The sequence below is a fragment of the Myxocyprinus asiaticus genome, chromosome 9 (assembly GCF_019703515.2).
Source record: "Myxocyprinus asiaticus isolate MX2 ecotype Aquarium Trade chromosome 9, UBuf_Myxa_2, whole genome shotgun sequence".
In the NCBI taxonomy this organism is placed as follows: domain Eukaryota; kingdom Metazoa; phylum Chordata; class Actinopteri; order Cypriniformes; family Catostomidae; genus Myxocyprinus; species Myxocyprinus asiaticus.
This window is the reverse complement of record NC_059352.1, coordinates 18441230-18464809: the sequence shown is the minus strand read 5'-3', so window position 1 is coordinate 18464809 and position 23580 is coordinate 18441230. Positions and strand designations below refer to the sequence as shown.

The 23580-nt window shown below is 39.9% G+C and overlaps 1 protein-coding gene across 5 annotated transcripts in view; it reads left to right on the top strand.

Annotated features, from left to right (window-relative positions):
• Positions 1–23580, top strand: part of LOC127446039 (E3 ubiquitin-protein ligase HERC2-like) — a 112434-nt gene that overhangs the window by 37841 nt on the left and 51013 nt on the right. For all 5 annotated transcript variants that reach the window (XR_007898090.1, XM_051706654.1, XM_051706652.1 and 2 more), the window contains 16 exons: positions 976–1117; positions 1313–1423; positions 2755–2926; positions 3317–3490; positions 4488–4676; positions 4908–5059; positions 5525–5682; positions 5782–5895; positions 5983–6234; positions 6498–6691; positions 6802–7002; positions 7315–7543; positions 17880–18004; positions 18604–18782; positions 23056–23240; positions 23350–23514. Coding sequence is in view for 4 of the 5 variants with exons in the window: in XM_051706654.1 (XP_051562614.1) it covers positions 976–1117; positions 1313–1423; positions 2755–2926; positions 3317–3490; positions 4488–4676; positions 4908–5059; positions 5525–5682; positions 5782–5895; positions 5983–6234; positions 6498–6691; positions 6802–7002; positions 7315–7543; positions 17880–18004; positions 18604–18782; positions 23056–23240; positions 23350–23514 (2742 nt within the window). In the remaining variant the exon portion in view is untranslated. The remainder of the gene's footprint in view (positions 1–975; positions 1118–1312; positions 1424–2754; positions 2927–3316; positions 3491–4487; positions 4677–4907; positions 5060–5524; positions 5683–5781; positions 5896–5982; positions 6235–6497; positions 6692–6801; positions 7003–7314; positions 7544–17879; positions 18005–18603; positions 18783–23055; positions 23241–23349; positions 23515–23580) is intronic.

Genomic DNA, 23580 nt, shown 5'->3' with positions numbered 1-23580 from the left:
GTGGTGTGTTGTCCAGAGGGAATGGGTGGATACAGCTTCTCTGGCCCTGGAAAGACAGCCACCCTGAAACCTGAACCATATCCACATTCCAGCTAACAGCTCAGAACTGGATTTGAGCAGATCTGCTGTAGATCTGAGAGTGTGAGAGAAAAGATGAGGATAGGACAAGGAGAAAAAGCCTAATAGAATGATTGCTGTTGGAGGCTGATGGTAGAGAGTATTGTTTATCCTGTGTTGCAATTTGCAGTGTCCAGATTTTCTGTCCTTGGCAGCATTTTTACATTTATGCATTTGGCTGACGCTTTTATCCAAAGCGACTTACAGTGCCCTGATTACAGGGACAATCCCCCTGGAGCAACCTGGAGTTAAGTGCCTTGCTCAAGGACACAATGGTGGTGGCTGTGGGGATTGAACCAACAACCTTCCGCTTACCAGTTCAGTGCTTTAGTCCACTACACCACCACCACTCCATAGGAGCAGCAGAGCGACCTTTGTATGCTTGTATGATGGGCTAGGTGGTATGACTCTGAAGATTCTACTGTACTGTTAGTACTGTTCAACTATCAGTGGGCATTATATATATCCATTTATATATATATATATATATATATATATATATATATATATATATATAATCTATCTATATATATATATATATATATATATATATATATATATATCTGTATCTATATCTATACTGGCCTTCCCAATGTTTCTGAGAGTATTGTCCAACTTCTCAGATAAACTTGGTATAGCAGTTTATAAAGGACATGTTCAGCAAAGTTTTAAACAACCTATTTATATTGTTCAATTTTGATGTATTTTGATATTGTTAAAAATATCAGGCAAGTGTGAGTTATGTAAATGACTAATAAGGGTAATTAAGGAAGGTCTCGACCTTCACTTGATTTAGCTCTGTGTGTTTGATTTAAAGGAAGCTGTTGCATTTGCGCTGTTATGTTTTTGCTGTTTCAGGTGATGATGCAGACCTGTGTAGTGAGTTACTGCAGGAGTCTCTAGATGCTCTGCGAGCTCTCCCAGAAGCCACTCTGTTTGATGAGGGCACTGTGTCGCCCGTCTGGTTAGAGGTGGTTGAGAGGGCTACCAAATTCCTCAGGTTTACCAGTCATCTTTACAATGCCTGATTGCAAAAAAGTAGTAATAGGATTCAGAAATAGTAATTGCATTTCCTGTGTAATAGTCATTTTTAGAATGTTTTGTTACTGTAAAGCTAATATATTGTTTGAAGATGTCATAAATCCTTGTAATTCATTACTGTTGAAGCTCATGCGATATTTGTGTTTTTGGTCAGTGATATCCATGGAAGTGGCAGTAGTAAAGCACCCAGTAACATTCCCCTGCAGGATCAGCACTTAGCCCTGGCCATCCTGCTGGAGCTGGCAGTACAGCGAGGAACTCTAAGGTACGCAGAGTCCTGCTTTCACTCAATCTGACCTGGGTCCAAAATGTACTTTTTTCCATTTATCCAAAAATATTGTTCATTGTTATTTATTGATACCTAATGCATTTACTAATGTTAACAAATAAAACTTTATTGTAAGGTGTACCAAAACTTCTTATTGGTTATGAAACCATTTAGCTATATTTCATTAAAAAATATATATTTTTCTGTCCATTTGACTGATGAATGCTTTTTTCCTCATATTTTGTGTCATGGACCACATTTATATACAAGCCAGTCTCTTGTTGAAATCATGAATGTGTTCCTCTTTTTCATTTTGGTGGCTTAAAGGGATAGTTAAGCCAAAAATGAAAATTCTCTCATCATTTCCTTACCCTCATGCCATCCCAGTTGTGTATGACTTTCTTCTGCTGAACACAAAAAAAGATTTTTAGAAGAATAACTCCGCTCTGTAGGTCCTCACAATGCAAGTGAATGGGTACCAAACTTTTGAAGCTCCAATAAGTGCACAAAGGCAGCATACAAGTAATCAATAAGACTCCAGTGGTTAAATCTATATCTTCAAATATAGACCATATGATCGTTGTGGGTGAGAAACAGATCAGTATTTAAGTCCTTTTTTCTTATAAATTCTCCTGCCCAGTAGGTGGCAATATGCATAAATAATAGAATCACCAAAAACAAAAGAAGAATGTGAAAGTGAAAGAGGAGATTGATAGTAAAAAAAGGACTTAAGTATTGATCTGTTTCTCACCCACACCTATCATATCGCTTCTGAAGATATGGATTTAACCACTGGAGTAGTATGGATTTCTTTCGTGCTGCCTTTATGTGCTTTTGGAGCTTCAACTTTTTAATACCCACTCACTTTCATTGTGAGGACCTACTGAGCTGAAATATGCTTCTAAAAAATCATTGTGTTCAGCAGAAGAAAGGAAGTCATACACATCTGGGATGGCATGAAGGTAAGTAAATGATGATTACATTTTCATTTTTGAAATGCCAAAAATTTCCCTTTAATGCCAAGAATTTGGAATTCTGACAAAAAAAAAAAAGAAAATAATTTGGCTTCCTGGCTAAACTTATTATGGTCAGTTGTCTAATGAGATATCATTAAGATATCATTAACATTTGCAAGGGTCAGACTTTCATTTTTACTAAAAAAGAAAGTTACAGACCAACTGGTAAAACTGGCCAATGCTCATTTGCCTCTGAATGTGTCAATTTGGGCCCTGCTTCTTAAAGAGTATTGTTAAATTGGACCCTTTGGATAGACCAGAACTTTTCATCAGTACCCTCTCTTTATCCTACTCTTGCATGTTGTCCTGTAGTCAACTACTGTCTGCAGTTCTTCTGCTTTTGCGGCTCTGGGACAGTGGAACCAGAGAGATGGATAATGAGCGCTCCACTCAGGGCACCAGTGCCCCCTTACTGCCCCTCCTGCAGCGCTTCCACAACATCCACAGCAGTAAGGAGGAGCCTGTTCCTGAGGAGGAGATCGAGGTGAGATCAAAACTCTGAACAAATTAATCCAGACTTCCCTTAAATAAAGGACTGTGGTGGTAATATGGACTGTGATGGTATCATATGATCATACCATGATATTTTTGATATAGATCATGGTACTGAATGATTACCATGGTCATGTACCATGGTAATTACACGGTTCCCCAAGGTACCTAAAAATACCTCAGTACCATGTCCAAAAACCACAAAAAAAAAAAACACAGTTGGTTTATGCTTTTTGATTTATGCTTTTTTTTTTTTTTTTAAACCAGTATACTGTATAACTTTGACTTTTTTGTTAGAAGGATATAGTGCTAGTTGTTAGCTATGCTGTATTTTTATCAATCTGTCACTTTTTATACTGTATCTTGCATCTCTCATTCTCAGATCCTTTCGGCCCCTCTGAGCCCAAACGAGAGTTTTTTACGCTATCTTACACTGCCTCAAGATAATGACCTGGCCATTGACCTGCAGCAGACAGCCGTCGTTATCATGGCACACTTGGACAGCCTGGCCGCCCCCTGCAGTCCCCCGCAGTGCAGCTCACCCACCTCTAATAAGGTAATGCTGCACACTCCTTCAGCCATGCCCTGATGATTATTTGTAGTAACGTACAGGAAATAACAGTGGCTCAGCACTACAGTGCATCCGGAAAGTATTCACAGCGCTTCACTTTTTCCACATTTTGTTATGTTACAGCCTTATTCCAAAATGGATTAAATTAATTATTTTCCTCAAAATTCTACAAACAATACCTCTGGAGAGATCTGAAAATGGCTGTGCACCGACGTTTCCCATCCAACCTGATGAAGCTTGAGAGGTCCTACAAAGAAGAATGGGAGAAACTGCCCAAAAATTGGTGTGCCAGGCTTGTAGCATCATATTCAAAAAGACTTGAGGCTGTAGTTGGTGCCAAAGGTGCTTCAACAAAGTATTGAGCAAAGGCTGTGAATACTTATGTAAATGTGATTTGTTTTTTTTGTTTTTTCTTCATTTTTTTTAAAAAATAAATTTGCAAAGATTTCAAACAAACTTCTTTCACGTTGTCATTATGAGGTATTGTTTGTAGAATTTTGAGGAAAATAATGAATTTAATCCATTTTGGAATAAGGCTGTAACATAACAAAATGTGGAAAAAGTGAAGCGCTGTGAATACTTTCCGGATGCACTGTATTCATTTTATGTCAAAATGTTTCATTGTTTAAATTTTATGTGTTTTTTTTTTTTTTATCCTAAAACCATTATCTCCATGTTTAAACTAGAATGTGAACTCAGATTTTAGAACCCCACTGTATTTTCTGTTTTATTTATTCAAGCATCTTAATCATACTACCTGGTAACCCAGTGACCCACTGTCTTTTTAATTCGTTATAAATGAAGCTGCTCTTTGACACTAGAGTGCAATGCATCTCCAGGCAGCCTGAGGGAACCCTTATTTAAATGCAGTCATGACTGTGTACAAGTGCTGTCAGTACTTAGTAATCTTTCCAGGAGAAGAACAAAATCATTCCTGGCAGAGTGCCAAGTTTTCCATTCTTGCATCTTTTTCCAATTCCAGGGTACATTGCAGGAGGTGATTGGTTGGGGTCTGCTTGGATGGAAGCCTTACGCTAATGTGAATGGACCAATCCAGTGCAAGGCACTATCAAACCTGGGAGTCACTCAAATCGTCTGCTCAGAGAAGGGTTTTCTCATTCTGACCATCACTGGTGCTGTCTACATGCAAAATTACAAAAGCACTACCCTAGTACGCCCCTCATTTTGCTCTTTTTTTTTTTTTTTTTTTTTTTTTTTTGGCTAGTTTTCCAAAAATTAGTTCTCTTTGTTGGGTAGTTCTCTTTGTTGTTTGGCTTTTGCTGACCAAGTACACCTTGATTTCTCTCTTTAATTTACTCCTCTTGTTTGGTGTTCGGCACACTATACTAAATGCAAGCATATTGTACTGGAGTGTCTAATCAAAAGTGTGTTTTCCCATCAGTCCCCCATGCTAGTCCATGCACTATCATCCAGGAAGATAATGAAGCTTGCAGCCCATCCAGATGGACAGCACTACTTGGCTCTTTCAGTCAATGGGGAGGTGTTTTCCTGGGGCTGTGGAGATGGAGGGAGGCTTGGACATGGAGACACAACGTAAGAGCTCCACACCAACATCATCACACATGCAATATTACCTCTCTGACCCCATAGAGGCCTGTAGCTTGAAAAAGCACCCAGTCTCCATGAGTCTAGTGTGATGCCGTTCAGTTATAAAGTAGCAAAAAGGTACGAGAAAAAAAACATGGTATTACCATGTTTTTTGGTACCATGGTTACCATGTACCATGGTAATACCATAATATACATCAAAGTACAATGTCATTACCATCTGAAACCATTACTGTATCGTAGTACTGTTTTTGGGGTAATGCAAAATATCTACCACTCACTTTTAACTATAAAGAGGATTTTATCATTCAGTCATAAAGAAATATTGCTATACTATATAATGCTGTATATAATTGTGTAATAAAGTAATCTCTATATCTACAGTATAGAAAGAAATATGCATGTTTGCTGCTGGAAAGATGTAACTATATTTTGTCTCCCATCTCCGCAGGTATTTGGAGGAGCCAACCATGATTGCAGCATTCTCTGGGAGACCGGCAGGGAAGCAGGTCTTACACATTGCAAGTGGCAGCACTTACAGTGCAGCCATCACAGCAGATGGAGAGCTGTTCACATGGGGCCGGGGAAACTACGGCAGGCTTGGCCACGGTAACACTGATAACCCCAACTAGCACACTGCTTTTTAAACTAAACATCCCTTTCCTAAGGACGCAGAAAATGAAGTGTATGTGTGTTGTCTTCTGAAAGGCTCCAGTGAGGACCAGACCACTCCTATGCTGGTGACTGCTCTGAAGGGGCTTAAGGTGATAGATGTGGCCTGTGGCAGTGGAGATGCTCAGACCCTTGCTGTGACTGAGAATGGTACAACTTCTCAAAAAGGCTCTTCATCAGTGGACTTATTTTGATTAGTTAATAATCTGATGGTCCTCTTTCTGACTTGCTCTTTAGGTCAAGTGTGGTCGTGGGGTGATGGCGACTATGGTAAGCTCGGCCGTGGAGGCAGCGATGGCTGTAAGACACCAAAACTCGTGGAAAAGCTACAAGATTTGGATATTGTAAAAGTGTGCTGTGGGAGCCAGTTCTCTGTAGCACTTACTAAAGATGGACAGGTGTACACCTGGGGCAAAGGAGACAACCAAAGACTCGGCCATGGCACTGATGAACACGTTCGCTATCCCAAACTGCTAGACAGTCTACAAGGTTCAGTGTTTTTTGTTGTTTTCATTGGTTTTGTTTTCATAAAATTAAAATTTGGGGTTTCCAAAAGCCCAAAAATGTACAGTTTTTCTTGTTGAAAATTAGGAAATATGTCACATAATGGAAGTAAAATGTGCTGTGAATAGACTAACTTGTTGCTAGTTTTTATCTTATCTACTAATTTAGGATTTAAAATTGAGGGGATCATATTCAGTGGAACAGTCTGAGTAGGGTTTGAATAAATGACAATTTCTCTGTCAATTCAGGTAAGAGGGTGGTGGACATAGCTGTGGGATCTACACACTGCCTGGCCCTAACAGAGGAAGGGGAGGTGCACAGCTGGGGCAGCAATGATAAATTACAGCACTTTGACACGCTCTTCTCCAATAAGAAGCAGCCTAAAGCCCTGCCAGGCCTAAACTCCAAACACATAGTGGGAATCTCCTGCGGCCCAGGCCAGGTATGGTCTCTCTTGCATGTGTTTGTATTACCCCACAGGTAGTGCATTGGTTGCCACCTTTGACTGTGCATAATAAGTGTATCTGAAAATTCTGTCTCTCTCCCTCTCAGAGTTTTTCATGGTCCTCATGCTCTGAGTGGTCCGTGGGGCTCCGTGTACCATTCGTGGTGGATGTGTGCACTATGACCTTTGAGCAGCTAGACCAGCTCCTGCGGCAGGTCAGCGAGGGCATGGACGGAAGCTCTGATTGGCCACCACAGCAGGAAAAAGAATGCATGGTTGTGGCTGCACTCAACCTGCTCAGACTACAGGTCAGCTGTCTAAACCTCCAGTCATTTATTTGTTCTTTTTTTGCAACATCAATATACATTGTTTATTTATTTTAAAATAACTGTTTGAATAGCAACACAAAAATATTCTTAAAGATGTGCTTAGTGTTTTTTCCATTTAAAGGTTTTAGACCTAAATAAATAAATAGCACTTTCTGATGATTGTTTAAAGTAATGTACACTGATATCACACTCGTGTCGACCAACGATCGAAATGTCAGTCTGGAAAGCTAACTGATGTAATGACTGTTAATAAAGAATATGCTCAGTACTACGTGTTTTCTGTGTCTCCAGCTTCATGCAGCCATCAGTAACCAGGTTGACCCTGAGGAGCTGGGTCTGGGCTTGGGCAGTGGACTGCTGAATAACCTCAAGCAGACGGTGGTGACGCTGGCCAGTAACGCCGGGGTGCTGAACACTGTGCAGGCGGCCGCCCAGGCCGTGCTCCAGAGTGGCTGGTCAGTGCTACTGCCCACTGCAGAGGAGCGAGCCAGAGCACTGTCCTCACTGCTGCCCAATGCAGGTCAGTACTGAATCTCAATTTTGGACTCTGAAAATGAATAGATCTCTTTGATACTGTTCTCATCTCCTCTCTGTCAATATTCTGAAAATAATTATTTTTCCTGGAAAATATTTTAGTATAATAAAATGGTTTGACTGTGTTGCTAGCAAGGTTTTCGTTACATGTAAAAAAACATGGTAAAGATCGAGAATAGGAGTCAAATACACAAATACGTATTGTTTTCGATAAACTTCTCATTCATAAACAAACTGAGTGACCTGGTACATGTACCGACCGACTAAATGAGAGGGGCATGTTGTTCATTTACTTCAGCATTGGCATGTGAGTCTACTTTGTTCATCACGGAGAGAAAAGGGCAGAAGAGCTATTAATGTGTAAAAGTGACTGATGTTTATACATGTTGAGGGGCTTCTACATGACTCGCGTCAGCGCAGCCATATACATTGAAGTCTATGAAGTGAGCTGTAAGCGCAACCTCGGTTCCAACTTCACACCAAAATGTTTTTCATTTCCTCACACAAATGATGTCTTTGAGAGTACAAAGCTACAAGAAATATTTTAAAACTGTCCAAATTTATGAAAAGATATTGAATCTCATAATTTATTTTGATTAATTATTAACTTATCGTTTCCGTGTATCCAGAGACCTCAGTTATTGATCTACAATAATTAAATTCACCAAAAAAAAACACCCGCTAAGACCTAAACATAAGTTGAGTCCTCTTTATTTTCTGCAATGAAAGCAATTGCCATTTTTTCTCTTCCAAATACATGTTTTCAGTGTTTATTGTGCACACCTCCCGGTTTCTTGCGTGGCAAGCTCGTAAATTCACCCCTCCGTGACATAATATTAATTGGTACTCATTAATATTATTAGTCTATTATTGTTGTCTTTTTGGATGAATAGTCATGCTCGGCCATTCACAAACTGAAGGAAAACGTCTCGGTTACGTATATAACCTTGGTTCCCTGAGACAAAGGGAACGAGACATTGCATCAGGAAACTGACGCTATGGGGAGTGTCCTTCTATAAGACCTAATTGAAACCTTCATACAATAATGCCAGTTCTAAAATTGGCTGTGGTGTTTAAGCCCCACCCTTTTAGGCGAGAAGCTGTCCAGTATAAACATCTTAGTCTCAGATCATGCCCTGGTGAGTTTAGAGGTGTTGCCACATACGGAGAAAAATAAATCATATAGTTGGCGAATGATCAGGCTCTGGTTGCTGCCATTTCACTTGATGCCGAAAAGGCATTTGATATGGTAGAATGGGATTATCTTTTTACGATTTTGGAAATATACGGGTTCGGGAATACTTTTATTAGATGGATTAAGTTACTTTATAGACACCCGGTAGCGGCGGTACAGACAAATTGATTAATTTCAGATTATTTTACTCTGGATAGGGGCACCCGGCAGGGTTGCCCTCTTTCCCCATTATTGTTCTGTCTTGCCCTGGAAACATTAGCAGCTGCGATAAGAAAGGAAGATGATTTTCCAGGGGTGGTGGCAGGAGGTATGGAGCATAATGTTTTGCTTTACGCAGGTGATATTTTATTATTCATCTTTGACCCCACTAGATCTGTGTCTTGCCTCAACAGAATTATTAATTCCTTTTTTAAATTCTCAGGATACAGAGTCAATTGGTCTAAATCCGAAGCTGTGACAGCGTACTGCCCAGTAACGGCTTTTCAGCTGAGTGCCTTCCAGTGGCCCAAACAGGGCATTAAGTATTTGGGCATTTTATTCCCAGCAAATTTGTGTGATTTAGTTAGTTAATTTTGACCCCTTAATAAAAAGGTTTTCGAGCGATGTGGGCAGGTGGGCTGCATTCCATTTTTCTATAATTGGGAAGGTTAATGTTATTAAAATGAATTGTATTCCAAAATTCAACTACCTGCTACAATCTCTCCCTGTAAATGTCCCCCTCTCTTATTTCAAGCAATTTGATAGCATAGAGAAGTCCTTCATTTGTAATGGTAAACATCCCAGATTACATTTCAATAAATTACATAGGCCGATTGACTTTTATTATTATGCATTCGGTCTCAGACATTTGGCTCATTGGTCACTTCCAGCTAAGAGACCCTCTCCCAGGTTTTGTATTGAACAGGAAGTTCTTGCCCCTATTTTGCCATTGCAAAGCCTTTCTATTAAACTAATCGTAGAAGTCAAGTTACACCCCGTTATCTTGCATTTGCACACGGTATAGACAAAAGTGTCCAGACTATTTAAGTTGGACATTTATTTAAATGTTGCCTCGAGCATAAGTCTGAACCCAAAATTATGAATTAATAAGTCCCCTTTCTGCTGGTCAGAGTGGATAGTGAGGGAGGTTAATACGCTCAGTGGCCTATATGAGAGTGGAGTGTTGAGATCCTTTGAAAATATGGTTCAACATTTTAGGATTCCCAGATCTCAGTTCTTTAGGTATTTACAGCTGTGCCACCTACTCTGTACTATTTTTAGGAGTATTATACACCCCCCTAAAGCGGCAGATACTCAAAGTGGTGATTACTACTTTTGGAAAAGGTCATTAGGCATCAGTGTATTACTCCCTGTTAATTCAGAGTCTGGGGGATGGAGCTTCACCTTCTCAAAAGACTATGAGAGAAAGATTTAAACTTGGTATTGGAGGAGGGAGTGTGGGCTAGGATTCTAAAAAACGTCAAGTCTACATCTAGAAATGCAAGGGTGCGTCTGATGCAATTTAAGATTTTACATCGAGTGTATTGGACCCCTTCTAGATTGTATAAGCTTGGTCTTAAAGACACACCCACCTGCTGGCAATGCCAATCAGAAGACAGGGACACAAACCATGTTTGTTTGGGGATGTGTTAAGATCCAAGAATTTTGGTTGAAGGTTTAGAGCTTTATGTGTGACACATTTGACACTCAGTTTTCATTTAGCCGCAGACTCTGTATCTTAGGCGATGGGGTGGTCATTAATATTGGGGATAGTGTAGGGGAATACAGCTTGGGCCCATAGAACAGTAGGCTTGGAATGAAGACCAGGAGTCGAGGTGTCAATCAATCAAATTAGTTGAAATTTTACTGAAGACAGTTGTTTGCAAAATCAAATGGCAGAAGTCAGCAGTACAAAAGCATCTGATTTCGAAGACAGGAGAATCACGAACTGAACTCGCGTCCAAAAACATCAATACAGATACAGCATCAAGTTGATGTCAATGCTATAGCTTCTAGAATTCTGATTGGTTACAAATATAGATAACTATAGAACATTTCTGAACATGGTCATCGTGTACATCGTTTATCTCATTGATTGTTGGCATGACGCTTTAGTTCCGTATATAGGCTCCAGTAGTCAGGTCATAGGCCACGGACAGTCTTCCCTTTATGGACAATAGTAGGTCTCTGAGGTCCAGTTGTCCACCTCTTGACTGCTTTTCTCAGTTCACTGAATTCCTGATACTTTTGGAGAAACACACACACAGTTTCTCCTATTCAAGGTCTTATACTACAAAGCTTTTGTTGGAGACTGGTCTTATCTTATTGGAACTCAAAACATAGAGATAATTGTACTTTCTCTCAGAGCATCTGAAGTGGTATTCTTATTCAGCTGACAGAAAACATTCACAATCAATGTACGTTGTTGGGTCATGTAGACACTAGAGAAGCGGCCTACGTAGGCCTGTTAGTCAGCAGACACACTGTCTCCTAAAGCATGAACACAGAAATGAAATGGTCTCAAACTGCTTGTACGAGCATGACACCACAAAGAACATATATTAAGATAATTAATAAATCATTAGCTCAAAAGGATATATGTGATAAAAATACTGATTAGTTCCACTAAAATAATTCACTTAATCACATTAGGTTAAATGCTGATCAGTTTAAATTTTATTCACTCAAAGGATATATATATATATATATATATATATATATAGTGAAGAAGAGGAGGTGAAGATAAGGTGGTGATTCAGGCGTCCATCCCTTCAATAGACATTTAAAAAGTTGGGTCCTAGCCAGAGTTATGATCGGCAGACGAATCATCCTCAGGGGATGGAGGTCAGCTAGGGCACCCTCGTTTCAGGAGTGGTGTGGAGAAATGGGCGGGATGGCGGCATTTGAGGAGGTGATTTTTAGAAGACTGGGAAAATGGGATTTGTTTGATAGGAAGTGGGGTGGATGGTGGAGGGGCAGTGGAGAGGGATTTCTAGTTTAGATGTGTATGTGCATTCTTGTTGTTTTTGAAAGTATAATTTATTTATTTAAATTTTTTTTTTATGTTCTAATTGTTGGTGACCACTGTAGGGCATGTTTGTGTCGGGTGGTGGGAGGGGTTTAATGTATGTAATGTTTATGTTGTGTTTGTCTTATGAATGGAATCAATAAAACATTTTAATAAAAAATAAAAAAAAAACAGCAAAAAAAAGAACTCGAGTCTGTTTGTTTGTCCAGCTTACGCAACGACTCGTTCCCTTTGTCTCAGGGAACCGAGGTTACATACGTAACCGAGATGTACGCTTGACATTGGGTCAGGAAACTGACTTTATGGGGAACAGAGTCCCATCACGCAGCACTACACGACATAACCTTCCAGAGAGGAAACATGGTGCCACAGTCCCACATAGGGCTGCACCTAACGATTATATTTTTAATCGATTAACGATCCTTTTTCCGATTAGTCGATTAATCTAACGACTAATTTGCCGATTATTCTAAAGATTTTTTATAATTATTACTTGATTAATATAACAATTAATTAACCCAAAATAAATATAAAAAACTTGTCTCATTAATATTTCAATATTTTATTAAATCATCTTCTCTTAAACACAAACAAATGTACAAGAAACAAAGTGTGCACTGCAGGGCATTATTCTGCTACAAAAAACAGTGTTACTATGAATGCAAACTTTAATACAGTGAAAAAGACACTCTATTAGCATAACATAAATATATAAATAAATAACAATTTCCAACATTCTTTTGAATGAGCTAGCTCTCCTTCTAGCAAAATGTACGGGTCTACTAGCGCACTGCTGATGCATGATGTTGTATGCGCATATACATAAGTCATGCGTAGAATAACATAGAATTGAATTGAATAGATCGGCCCTATTGTCCCAATCCAGCTATTTGAGTCAGTATCGGACCGATATCCAATATCAGTATCGGATCGATGCATCCCTAGTCTGAATGCAGGTGGTTGTGTAAAAAGTTAGGGAGCCCGTACTTAAAAAGAGAGGCATAAGTATATGTTTGTCCAATGAAATAGCAAGCGCTCTAGACAGAGATGACTTGCTATGAGAGAAATGTTAGGTCTAGGTTGTAAAACCTTGTGAATGTGTTTTGAGAAGACCATCCTACTGCAAAACGTATATCTTGTAATGACACACCGTTCGTCCATGCCCATGAAGAGGCCACGCCTCTAGTTGAGTGTACTTTAACACCAATTGGGCAATTCACACCGTGCGACTCATAAGCCAGGGCAATCATGTCAGTGATCCAGTGAGAAAGTCTTTGCTTGCAGACAGACATTCCTTTCATGCGTCCTCCATAGCACACAAAGAGCTGGTCAGACAGCCTGAATTGGCGGGTGCACTCAACGTATGTGTGAAGCACTCACAAAGGGCGTAACAAATGCAAGGACTGTTCCTCATCCGAATTATGATTAAATCATGTTTGCCTATAGAGGTGCCAGCCTCAGGTATGTGATACGCAGATATAGTCACCACATAAACTTTAAACATTGACGGAGTGAGCCCTGCTTCCAGTCGCTCTTAAAGAAATGTATGAATTTCAGGTACGGGGCAGTTCACTGTGTCTTTGCCGTGTGAAAAGCACCAATTAGTGAACACAATCCATTTCAGTGTGTAAAGGCATCTCATGGATGGTGCTCTAGCCTGTAAAATTGTGTTCATAACCGACTGAGCCAATTTTGGCTCTTCCGCTGTGCTCCGTTCAAAGGCCACACGTGTAGGCTTTTACAGCTCTGGCTGGGGATACCAAATTGTGCTTTGTGTTTGAGAGAGGTCTCTCTTCAGCAGTATTTCCCCTGGAGGCCCGTCCAGGATTTCTATCATCTCCAGAAACCAGGACTGATTAACTGAACTGTTTCCATGTCCACTCGGACTTTGCTGATGACAGAATTGAGGCGCACCGGGGGAAACGCATTCTTGCGTTTCGCCAGCCATACGTGAGCCAGCACGTCCTGGTGGCTTATATATGCCACAACTGTTGTGTTGTCCGAACGAATCAGAATGTGATGATTCACGATATTGGAATGAAAAGCTCTCAAAGCTAGAAAGACAGCCAGTAGCTCTAGGCGGTTGACATGCCACGCCGGTTTCACACCTGTCCAGGTGTCGAAAGTCAGGTGTCCATCACACACCACGCCCCAACCTGTGTTGGATGCATCTGTGGTCAGCACTTTTCTTCTGAAAATTTTACCCAGCATAACACCCTGTTGGTAGAAGGCCGGCGCTGTCCATGGTGCTACAGCAGTGAGTCACCGTGATGTGCATGCACCCGAAGTTCCGTGCGCAATGTGGAACATCGTTTGAGTCAGTACTGGAGAGGTCTCATGTGTAACAGACCTAACGGTATGACACCGGATGTTCCTGCCATAAAACCCAGCATTCTCTGAAATTACTTCAGTGGTAATGTTTTTCCAGTTTGAACTGAGACAGACACCAAAGAATGGTCTTTAAGCGCTTGTTTGTGAGGTGCGTACGTATGCTCACGGAGTCGAGATGAACTCCTAAAAAGGAGATTTACTGGCTGGGAAAAAGTGTGCTTTTCGCCCAGTTGACATTAGACCAGATTTTCCATATGGCAAAGCAGCAAGTTTCTGTGTTCGCTCAGTAGTGCCTCTGATTGGCTAGTAATAACCAATCGGTGAGGTAATTCAAAACACACACAGCGTTCATTTCAATGGGGCGAGCGCTACATCGATACATTTTGTGAATGTGTGGGGAGCGAGAGGCATAATGAAATGAAGGATTTTAAATTGATACGCAGTTCCCTCGAACGTGAATCTAAAAAGCCGACTGTAACGCGGTGCAGTTGGTACATGAAATATGCGTCCTTCTGATTTTTTGACGCAAACCAGTCCTGAAGACAGATGTGCAATAAGATCTGTTTCTGAGTTATCATTTAGAATGGGCATGTCACGAGCACGCGATTCAAGCGTCTCATAGCTAGAATGGGCTGAAGCCAGCCGGCCTTCTCCAGAACAAGGAAATGGCTGTAAATCCCGCTGCGTGTGTTGCAGTCTGGGGCAGTCTCTATCGTTTTTTTACGAGGAGACTGTGAATCTCTGCGTGCAAGCGAGGTGGCTGGTGTACAAACTGAATCGTATGACCGTGCTCGATCATTTTAAACACCCAGTTCTGACATGCCCATTAGGACTTGACACGCATTCGCGCAGCGGGACAGCAAGCTTATTAATTAATCTGAAACAACCTCTTTCGCATTCGTTGCGAGAAGATTGTGTATTTTGGCTCGTAACACCGGCGCATCTTCAGACAGAACCATGGAAGACAGCACACCATTGAAACAGAGCGACCGACGTGCAAATTGTATCATATAGCCATTGTAAAAAAGAGGAGGATATGGATAATTTTCTGTCCGTTCCGGAGTGGAACTTCAATAAATTTCCCTTGAAGGTCTCTGCGTTGTTCTGTCTTTTCTGAGCGCTGAAGTAAATCAATTATTGTTAATTCACACATTTAATTCCGTTATTCATTTTATCTGACTCCAATTTTATATTAATCTGACTCCAATTTTAAGTTGACCTCTAATTTATATTTAAGCTCTAATTAATTTCTGATCATTCTTTTAATTTAACATTTTTAGGTTATTGATTACTCTAAATCCTCTTCTATTCATTGTCCTTTTGATCTTTGGAGACTTACGCCGGCCGTTATTAAATTACGTAAACCTCCCAAAAATGGATAGCCAGTTCCGTTCTTAGTCAGTGGTTGTAGGGTTAACTAATATCGTCTGGTTTGGCTTTTCTCATAACCAGACGATACTGCCGTTTGGTCACGTACATACAACTTGCTAAGACGGGCGGTGAGCAGTGACAGAGTCTTTAAATGGCTTTCTCCTATCCGGTTGTCCTGAGTGGTTTCTCCTATATTAAAGCTCCAGTATGGTCTACCCTGGTCTATTGAAATTCAAATCCTACCCGGCTGTCCTAGGTGGTTGTCGTACCTGGTTGTCCTAGGTGGTTGTCGTACCTGGTTGTCCTAGGTGGTTGTCGTACCTGGTTGTCCTAGGTGGTTGTCGTACCTGGTTGTCCTAGGTGGTTGTCCTACCTGGTTGTCCTGAGTGGTTTAAATTCAAACTGAGAGTCTTTAAATGGCTTCCTCCTATATTAAAGCTCCAGTAATGATTTCAGAGGAATTCAGAATAAATCAAATAATAACAATTTATTTGTCAGGTAGGATATAAAACATTGTTGCAGAAATTCAAATCAAAGCCAATTTCACATGATCAGAATAAACAAGCATTACTAAAAATAAAAGACAAGTCAAAGAAACATACCTGACAAAACTACATGCAGCGGTACAGCATGGGAGATCTGCATACAGATTCCCTGAGCTTCATGCCAACTTTCCTTAAATATCTAGACAGAATAAACATTGTGTACCAAATGGTATTATCCTTTGAACAATGAGGATTTGGGGGTGAATGGGTTCTTGACTTCCTGGGGTTTAACCTTGTTAACATACAGGAGATAATTTCAATTGTAGGTCAAGGAGGGGGAGACACCTCCAGAATTATGCAGTATTTGGCAAAGACCTTATAACTTTGTTACCATTAGTTTTATCAACATGGGAAAGAGACCACTATACCAGTCGCACAGAGACCTCTTAAATGATATCAAACACATACATTTGCATTCTTTGTTTTCATGGTATTTGTTATATTTTTACATATAAATCTTGTGTATTTTGTGTTGGTGCAGAGCTGATGAAGGGGAGAAGGGGAGAGTGAAGGGGGGGCAGCAAGGTGATTTGCAATTTATCACACTGTGGTGATATTCAGGTGTAGATTTCAGCTTTTGTGAGAGAGTTCTATGACGTTGATTCTTGCAGAGTTCTTTGACTTTTACCGGAAATGCCGCCTTTTGGTTGTAGACATTCTGGTGCCAGCCTTACACCATGTTCGATGGTTCTGAGGAAAATTCTGAATGAAAATTCTGAGGAATGGTGTTTGTGCGCCCACTTTTATACCGGACAGCTTTGCGGCTTAAAGGGCGGGGCTTAAACACCATAGCCAATTTTAGAATTGCCGTTATTGTAGAAAGGTTTATACTAGGTCGTATAAAAGGACACTCCCCATAGCGTCAGCTTCCTGACGCAAAGTCAAATGTACTGAGTCGTAAGTGAACTATAGATCTGCTTTGTTCTTCCAATGTATATAAAGTCTCTTGGCAGATTTCAGTCGTGAACGTCTCAAAATGATTCAGTGACTCACTCATAGCACATAAGATGCTCATTTATCACCACCTAGTGGTATCTCCAGTAGTGGTCACTAAACTAATAAATAGTTTTTCATAGTTAATCACAGATTAATCTGAAATTTGACTAAATATACTTTTGCTGTCAAAATGCATTTATTTCATTCTTGGGAAAGAAAACAAAACAATATGTAACAATATAATGCTTTATTAAAAATTTTCAAACAAATCCTTCAAAAGTATAAAGATAGAAATGCACTAAAATAGCACCAATTTAAGTAACATTAAACATTTCCTAAAGTCTAAGTGGGTGTTAGATTAATTGAAAGAACTAGTCCCCACATAGGTTGGATATTCATTGCAATGGGTATAAAATCTCTTAAACTCTCATCCTCCACAATACTAATCAGCCGGCAGACTGTGGCTGTCCTCTTTGTTATAGCAATCAGGAAGCCGTGTTCATGAGTCACGTCAGCACCAGCGTAAAGTGCCGCTTTGAACTCCACATAAGCGCTTGCAGACAAAAACATCTCATTCTGTGTTTTGGTGATAGTTAAGACTTGCCGTCCGTTTTTTTTTTTTTTTTTAATGAAAAACAGTTCACCTACTTTTTTTTATTCCATTCTGGTGCACACCATCTAGCTCTTTTTGAATGCTAGAATGGCCCCTTTTCATTTTTTTTAAATTAAATTAACTTTTTTATAAAACTAACAACATTGTTTTCCAGCAGCATTTATTTTATAATAAATATTTTCAAATACATTATTTATTATTCATTTCAGCTTAGTATCACCATATAAGCCGAGATGTGCATAAACATAGTCTTCTATCTGTTTTGAAGGTGATTATTTGAAGCTCATGGGAGTTGATGGTCAAAAGCATTTCTGTGTTTTCCAGTGTCCGGTAATGAGATGAGTGTAAGTCCTGGCCGTCGCTTTATGATCGACCTCTTGGTTAGCAGTCTTATGGCGGATGGAGGGCTGGAGTCCGCTTTGAATGCTGCCATCACGGCTGAGATCCAGGTCAGATTCAACAGTAACTTCATGTATTCACCCTGCATGCCTTATATCTGCTACATCCAACAGAACATGCCAAAAAACTTGCAGAGGATAAAACCAATTCATGAGAGGAACGTGTCAAAAAATAATTCACATTGTGTAAATTGTTACTAAAAATGTAATGCTGACAAATTGTTTCAGGTTCAGACTAATACATTTAAAGATGAAATTTGTAATTTTTTTAATGCTAAAATATGTTTTGTCCACTAAGTATGCACCAATGTTGATTTCTCCTGAAAGTGTAAACTTTCAAAACATTTCTGTTTGTTTGAGCATCCCAGCCAGCCAAATATGGCTCAACCAGTGGTGTGAATTTGGGGTGGGACTATATATTTTTTCCTAAGCAATGGCAAGGCGTTGTAAGTGTTCAGGAAATCTGTTTGAAAACAATCATCAATTTTGAACTTCACACTACACCTTTTAACATGTGTTTGGAAATTGGAATTTTGGATATTTAACACATCTGTTTTTACTCAGTTTTAGAATTTTGTATATTTTTGTATCTTTTTACTTTTTATGACATGCCAATTAACTGCAGTGTTTCTCTGGTTATCTAACACTAGGACATTGAGGCAAAGAAGGAGGCGCAAAAGGAGAAGGAGATTGATGAGCAGGAAGCTAGTGCCTCCACTCTTCATCGCTGTCGTACCACCCTGGACAAAGACTTGATCAACACTGGCATTTATGAGTCTGCCAACAAACAGAGCCTCCCACTGGTCCAGCTGGTGCAACAGCTGCTCAGGTACGACAGACACTCTCTTTACAGTGTTCAATGCAACAATCATCTACAGTTGAATAAGAAGTTTACATACACTTAGGTTGAGTCATGATACCTCGTTTTTTTAACCACTCCGCAGATTTCATATTAGCAAACTATAGTTTTGGCAAGTCGCTTAGGACATCTACTTCGTGCGTAACACGAGTCATTTTTCCAACAATTGTTTATAGGCAGATTATTTCACTTTTAATTGACTATATCACAATTCCAGTGGGTCAGAAGTTTACATACACTAAGTTAACTGTGCCTTTAAGTAGCTTGGAAAATTCCAGAAAATGACGTCAAGCCTTTAGACAATTAGCCAATTAGATTCTAATAGGAGGTGTACTGACTTAGAAGTGTACCTGTGGATGTATTTTAAGGCCTATCTTCAAACTCAGTGCCTAGACCAGCCAAGACCTCAGAAAAAAAAATCTGGTTCATCCTTGGGTGCAATTTCCAAATTCCTCAAGGTACCACATTCATCTCTACAAACAATAGTACGCAAGTATAAACACCATGGGACCACGCAGCCATCATACTGCTCAGGAAGGATACGCATTCTGTCTCCTAGAGATGAATGTAGTTTGGTGCGAAAAGTGCAAATCAATCCCAGAACAACAGCAAAGGACCTTGTGAAGATGCTGGAGGAAACAGGTAGACGAGTATCTATATCCACAGTAAAGCGAGTCCTATATCGACATAACCTGACAGGCTGCTCAGCAAGGAAGAAGCCACTGCTCCAAAACTGCCATAAAAAAGCTAGACTACAGTTTGCAAGTGCACATGAGGACAAAGATCTTACATTTTGGAGAAATGTCCTCTGGTCTGATGAAATAGAAATTGAACTGTTTGGCCATAATGTCAGTCATTATGTTTGGAGGAAAAAGGGTGAGGTTTGCAAGCGAAGAACACCATCCCAACCGTGAAGCATGGGGTAGCAGCATCATGTTGTGGGGGTGCTTTGCTGCAGGAGGGACTGGCGCACTTCTCAAAATACAGGTGCATCTCAATAAATTAGAATGTCGTGGAAAAGTTCATTTATTTCAGTAATTCAACTCAAATTGTGAAACTCGTGTATTAAATAAATTCAATGCACACAGACTGAAGTAGTTTAAGTCTTTGGTTCTTTTAATTGTGATGATTTTGGCTCACATTTAACAAAAACCCACCAATTCACTATCTCAAAAAATTAGAATATGGTGACATGCCAATCAGTTAATCAACTCAAAACACCTGTAAAGGTTTCCTGAGCCTTCAAAATGGTCTCTCAGTTTGGTTCACTAGGCTACACAGTCATGGGGAAGACTGCTGATCTGACAGTTGTCCAGAAGACAATCATTGACACCCTTCACAAGGAGGGTAAGCCACAAACATTCATTGCCAAAGAAGCTGGCTGTGCACAGAGTGCTGTATCCAAGCATGTAAACAGAAAGTTGAGTGGAAGGAAAAAGTGTGGAAGAAAAAGATGCACAACCAACCGAGAGAACCGCAGCCTTATGAGGATTGTCAAGCAAAATCGATTCAAGAATTTGGGTGAACTTCACAAGGAATGGACTGAGGCTGGGGTCAAGGCATCAACCACACACAGACATGTCAAGGAATTTGGCTACAGTTGTCGTATTCCTCTTGTTAAGCCACTTATGAACCACAGACAACATCAGAGGCGTCTTACCTGGGCTAAGGAGAAGAAAAACTGGACTGTTGCCCAGTGGTCCAAAGTCCTCTTTTCAGATGAGAGCAAGTTTTGTATTTCATTTGGAAACCAAGGTCCTAGAGTCTGGAGGAAGGGTGGAGAAGCTCATAGCCCAAGTTGCTTGAAGTCCAGTGTTAAGTTTCCACAGTCTGTGATGATTTGGGGTGCAATGTCATCTGCTGGTGTTGGTCCATTGTGTTTTTTGAAAACCAAAGTCACTGCACCCGTTTACCAAGAAATTTTGGAGCACTTCATGCTTCCTTCTGCTGACCAGCTTTTTAAAGATGCTGATTTCATTTTCCAGCAGGATTTGGCACCTGCCCACACTGCCAAAAGCACCAAAAGTTGGTTAAATGACCATGGTGTTGGTGTGCTTGACTGGCCAGCAAACTCACCAGACCTGAACCCCATAGAGAATCTATGGGGTATTGTCAAGAGGAAAATGAGAAACAAGAGACCAAAAAATGCAGATGAGCTGAAGGCCACTGTCATACCACCTCAGCAGCGCCACAAACTGATCACCTCCATGCCACGCCGAATTGAGGCAGTAATTAAAGCAAAAGGAGCCCCTACCAAGTATTGAGTACATATACAGTAAATGAACATACTTTCCAGAAGGCCAACAATTCACTAAAAATGTTTTTTTTATTGGTCTTATGATGTATTCTAATTTTTTGAGATAGTGAATTGGTGGGTTTTTGTTAAATGTGAGCCAAAATCATCACAATTAAAAGAACCAAAGACTTAAACTACTTCAGTCTGTGTGCATTGAATTTATTTAATACACGAGTTTCACAATTTGAGTTGAATTACTGAAATAAATGAACTTTTCCACGACATTCTAATTTATTGAGATGCACCTGTATATGGCATCATGAGGAAGGAAAATTATGTGGATATGTTGAAGCAAAATTTTAAGACATCAGCCAAGAAGTTAAAGCTCAGTCGGAAATGGGTCTTCCAAATGGACAATGACCCCAAGCATACCTCCATAGTTGTGGTAATATGGCTTAAGGACAACAAAGTCAAGGTATTGGAGTGGTCATCACAAAGCCCTGACTTAAATCCGATAGAAAATACGTGGGCAGAACTGAAAAAGTTTGTGCTAGCAAGAAGGCCTACAAACCTCAGTTACACTAGTTCTGTCTGGAGGAATGGGCCAAAATTCCAGCAACTTATTGTGAGAAGCTTGTGGAAGGCTACCCAAAATGTTTGACCCAAGTTAAACAATTTAAAGGCAATGCTACCAAATACTGACAAAGTGCATGTAAACTTCTGACACACTGGGAATGTGATAAAATAAATAAAAGCTGAAATAAATCATTCTCTCTACTATTATTCTCACATTTCACATTCTTAAAATAAAGTAGTGATCCTAACTGACATAAGACAGGGAATGTTTTCTATGATTAAGTGTCAGGAATTGTGAAAAACTGAGTTTAAATGTATTTGGCTAAGGTGTATGTAAACTTTTGACTTCAGTTGTATAATCTTATGGAGTGTTTTAGCAAAAAAGCTGTTTGCTTGTTGATTGCCTGTACTTCATTATAAAAATTAAGGTTATGGGTCATGACCAACTCCTGGATATCAAAGAGATGTTTTCATCACACACACCTATATAAACAGATCTGGAGATCATGTGTTGGCTGCATTTGTAATCAATCACCAAAAAAGCAGAATAAGGATCCCCAATCAAAATTTATTTTTTACTGCAGAGGCCAATGCTTTTATTCTAGCACTGGATCACATTAAGACCACGCGACAGAGACCTTTCTTAATAACAGATTCAAAATCATGTCTTAAAGCACTTGCATCACTCAAAAATGACCATCCAGCCCTTGTAAAGATTTTTCCCATATTGTCAACTCTGGAGGCATAGAATTGTAATATTTACTTTGCTGGTTACCTGGCCACTGTGGAATCTTAGGAAATTAACAAGCAGATTCTGCTGCTAAAGAGGCACTTTTTAAAGATCTTAAAAAAAATCTGAAAGATCTCTTACCACCCTCAGATCTAAAACTTACCATAATCCCTTACATCATCAACAAATGGCAAACAGAATGAGATCAATGCATTACAAACAACTTGCATGAAATTAACACTGTAGTGGGTAAAAGACGGATCTTTAATGTCAATAATCGCTGGGATCAGATCATTTACACCTGCTGCCGCATAGGATCTCACACAAGTTTTTAAAATCAGATGAATGTCCACCACTATGTACCACATGCCAGAATCCACTGTCTTTGAAGCATATTTTATTGGATTGTGCTGGTTTTATTTCTTTTAGGAAATTATTTTACTCTGCAAATACTTTTGAAGAGATTTTTAATAAAGTCAACCCTGAATCAGTTTTGGAGTTCTTATCGAAAATAGATTTTAAAAACCTTATATAGGTTTTTAATTACTCTCTACCTTTTAACATATTTTTACTTGTTTTTCACCATGAAAATAGCCATGGAAGCTGGCATGGTGTAAATCAATAGCTAACTAACTAACTAATGGGTCATGACCTGTAGTAACACTTTTCCTTGTGATTTGACCTTGTGTTTTGCTCTTTAGGAACATTGCCTCGCAGACCATAGCACATCTTAAAGATGTGGCGCGGCGCATTTCAAACTCCCAAGACATAGAGCAGGTCAGTAAGGAGCGCTCTGCCTCTCTGGACCTACTACTTCGCTTTCAGAGGCTGTTGGTCTGCAAGCTCTACGTGGGTGTCAGTGGCACTGTGGGCGTGGGAGGATACAGTAAGTAACCCTTTCTAAAAGCATGACATTTAGACCAGCTATTTAAAAGTACTTGTTTGCAAGTACTTGCTTTTCAGTTCAAGTTAACAGTAACTCCTGTTGTCCATAGCTCTAAGTCACTCTGAGATTCTGGGAGTGGGGTCCCTGTTGAAGAAGTATATGGCTTTGCTGTGCACACACATTGGGGATATCCTTCCTGTGGCCACCAGCATCGCCCTCAACAGCCACCGTCACTTTGCAGAGGTGGCGCGTGTTATTGAGGGAGACCTCACAGGTGAAAATTGTATTTCATAATATTCCAACATTCCCCATGACTAATTTTAAGCTTCAGACAATGTTG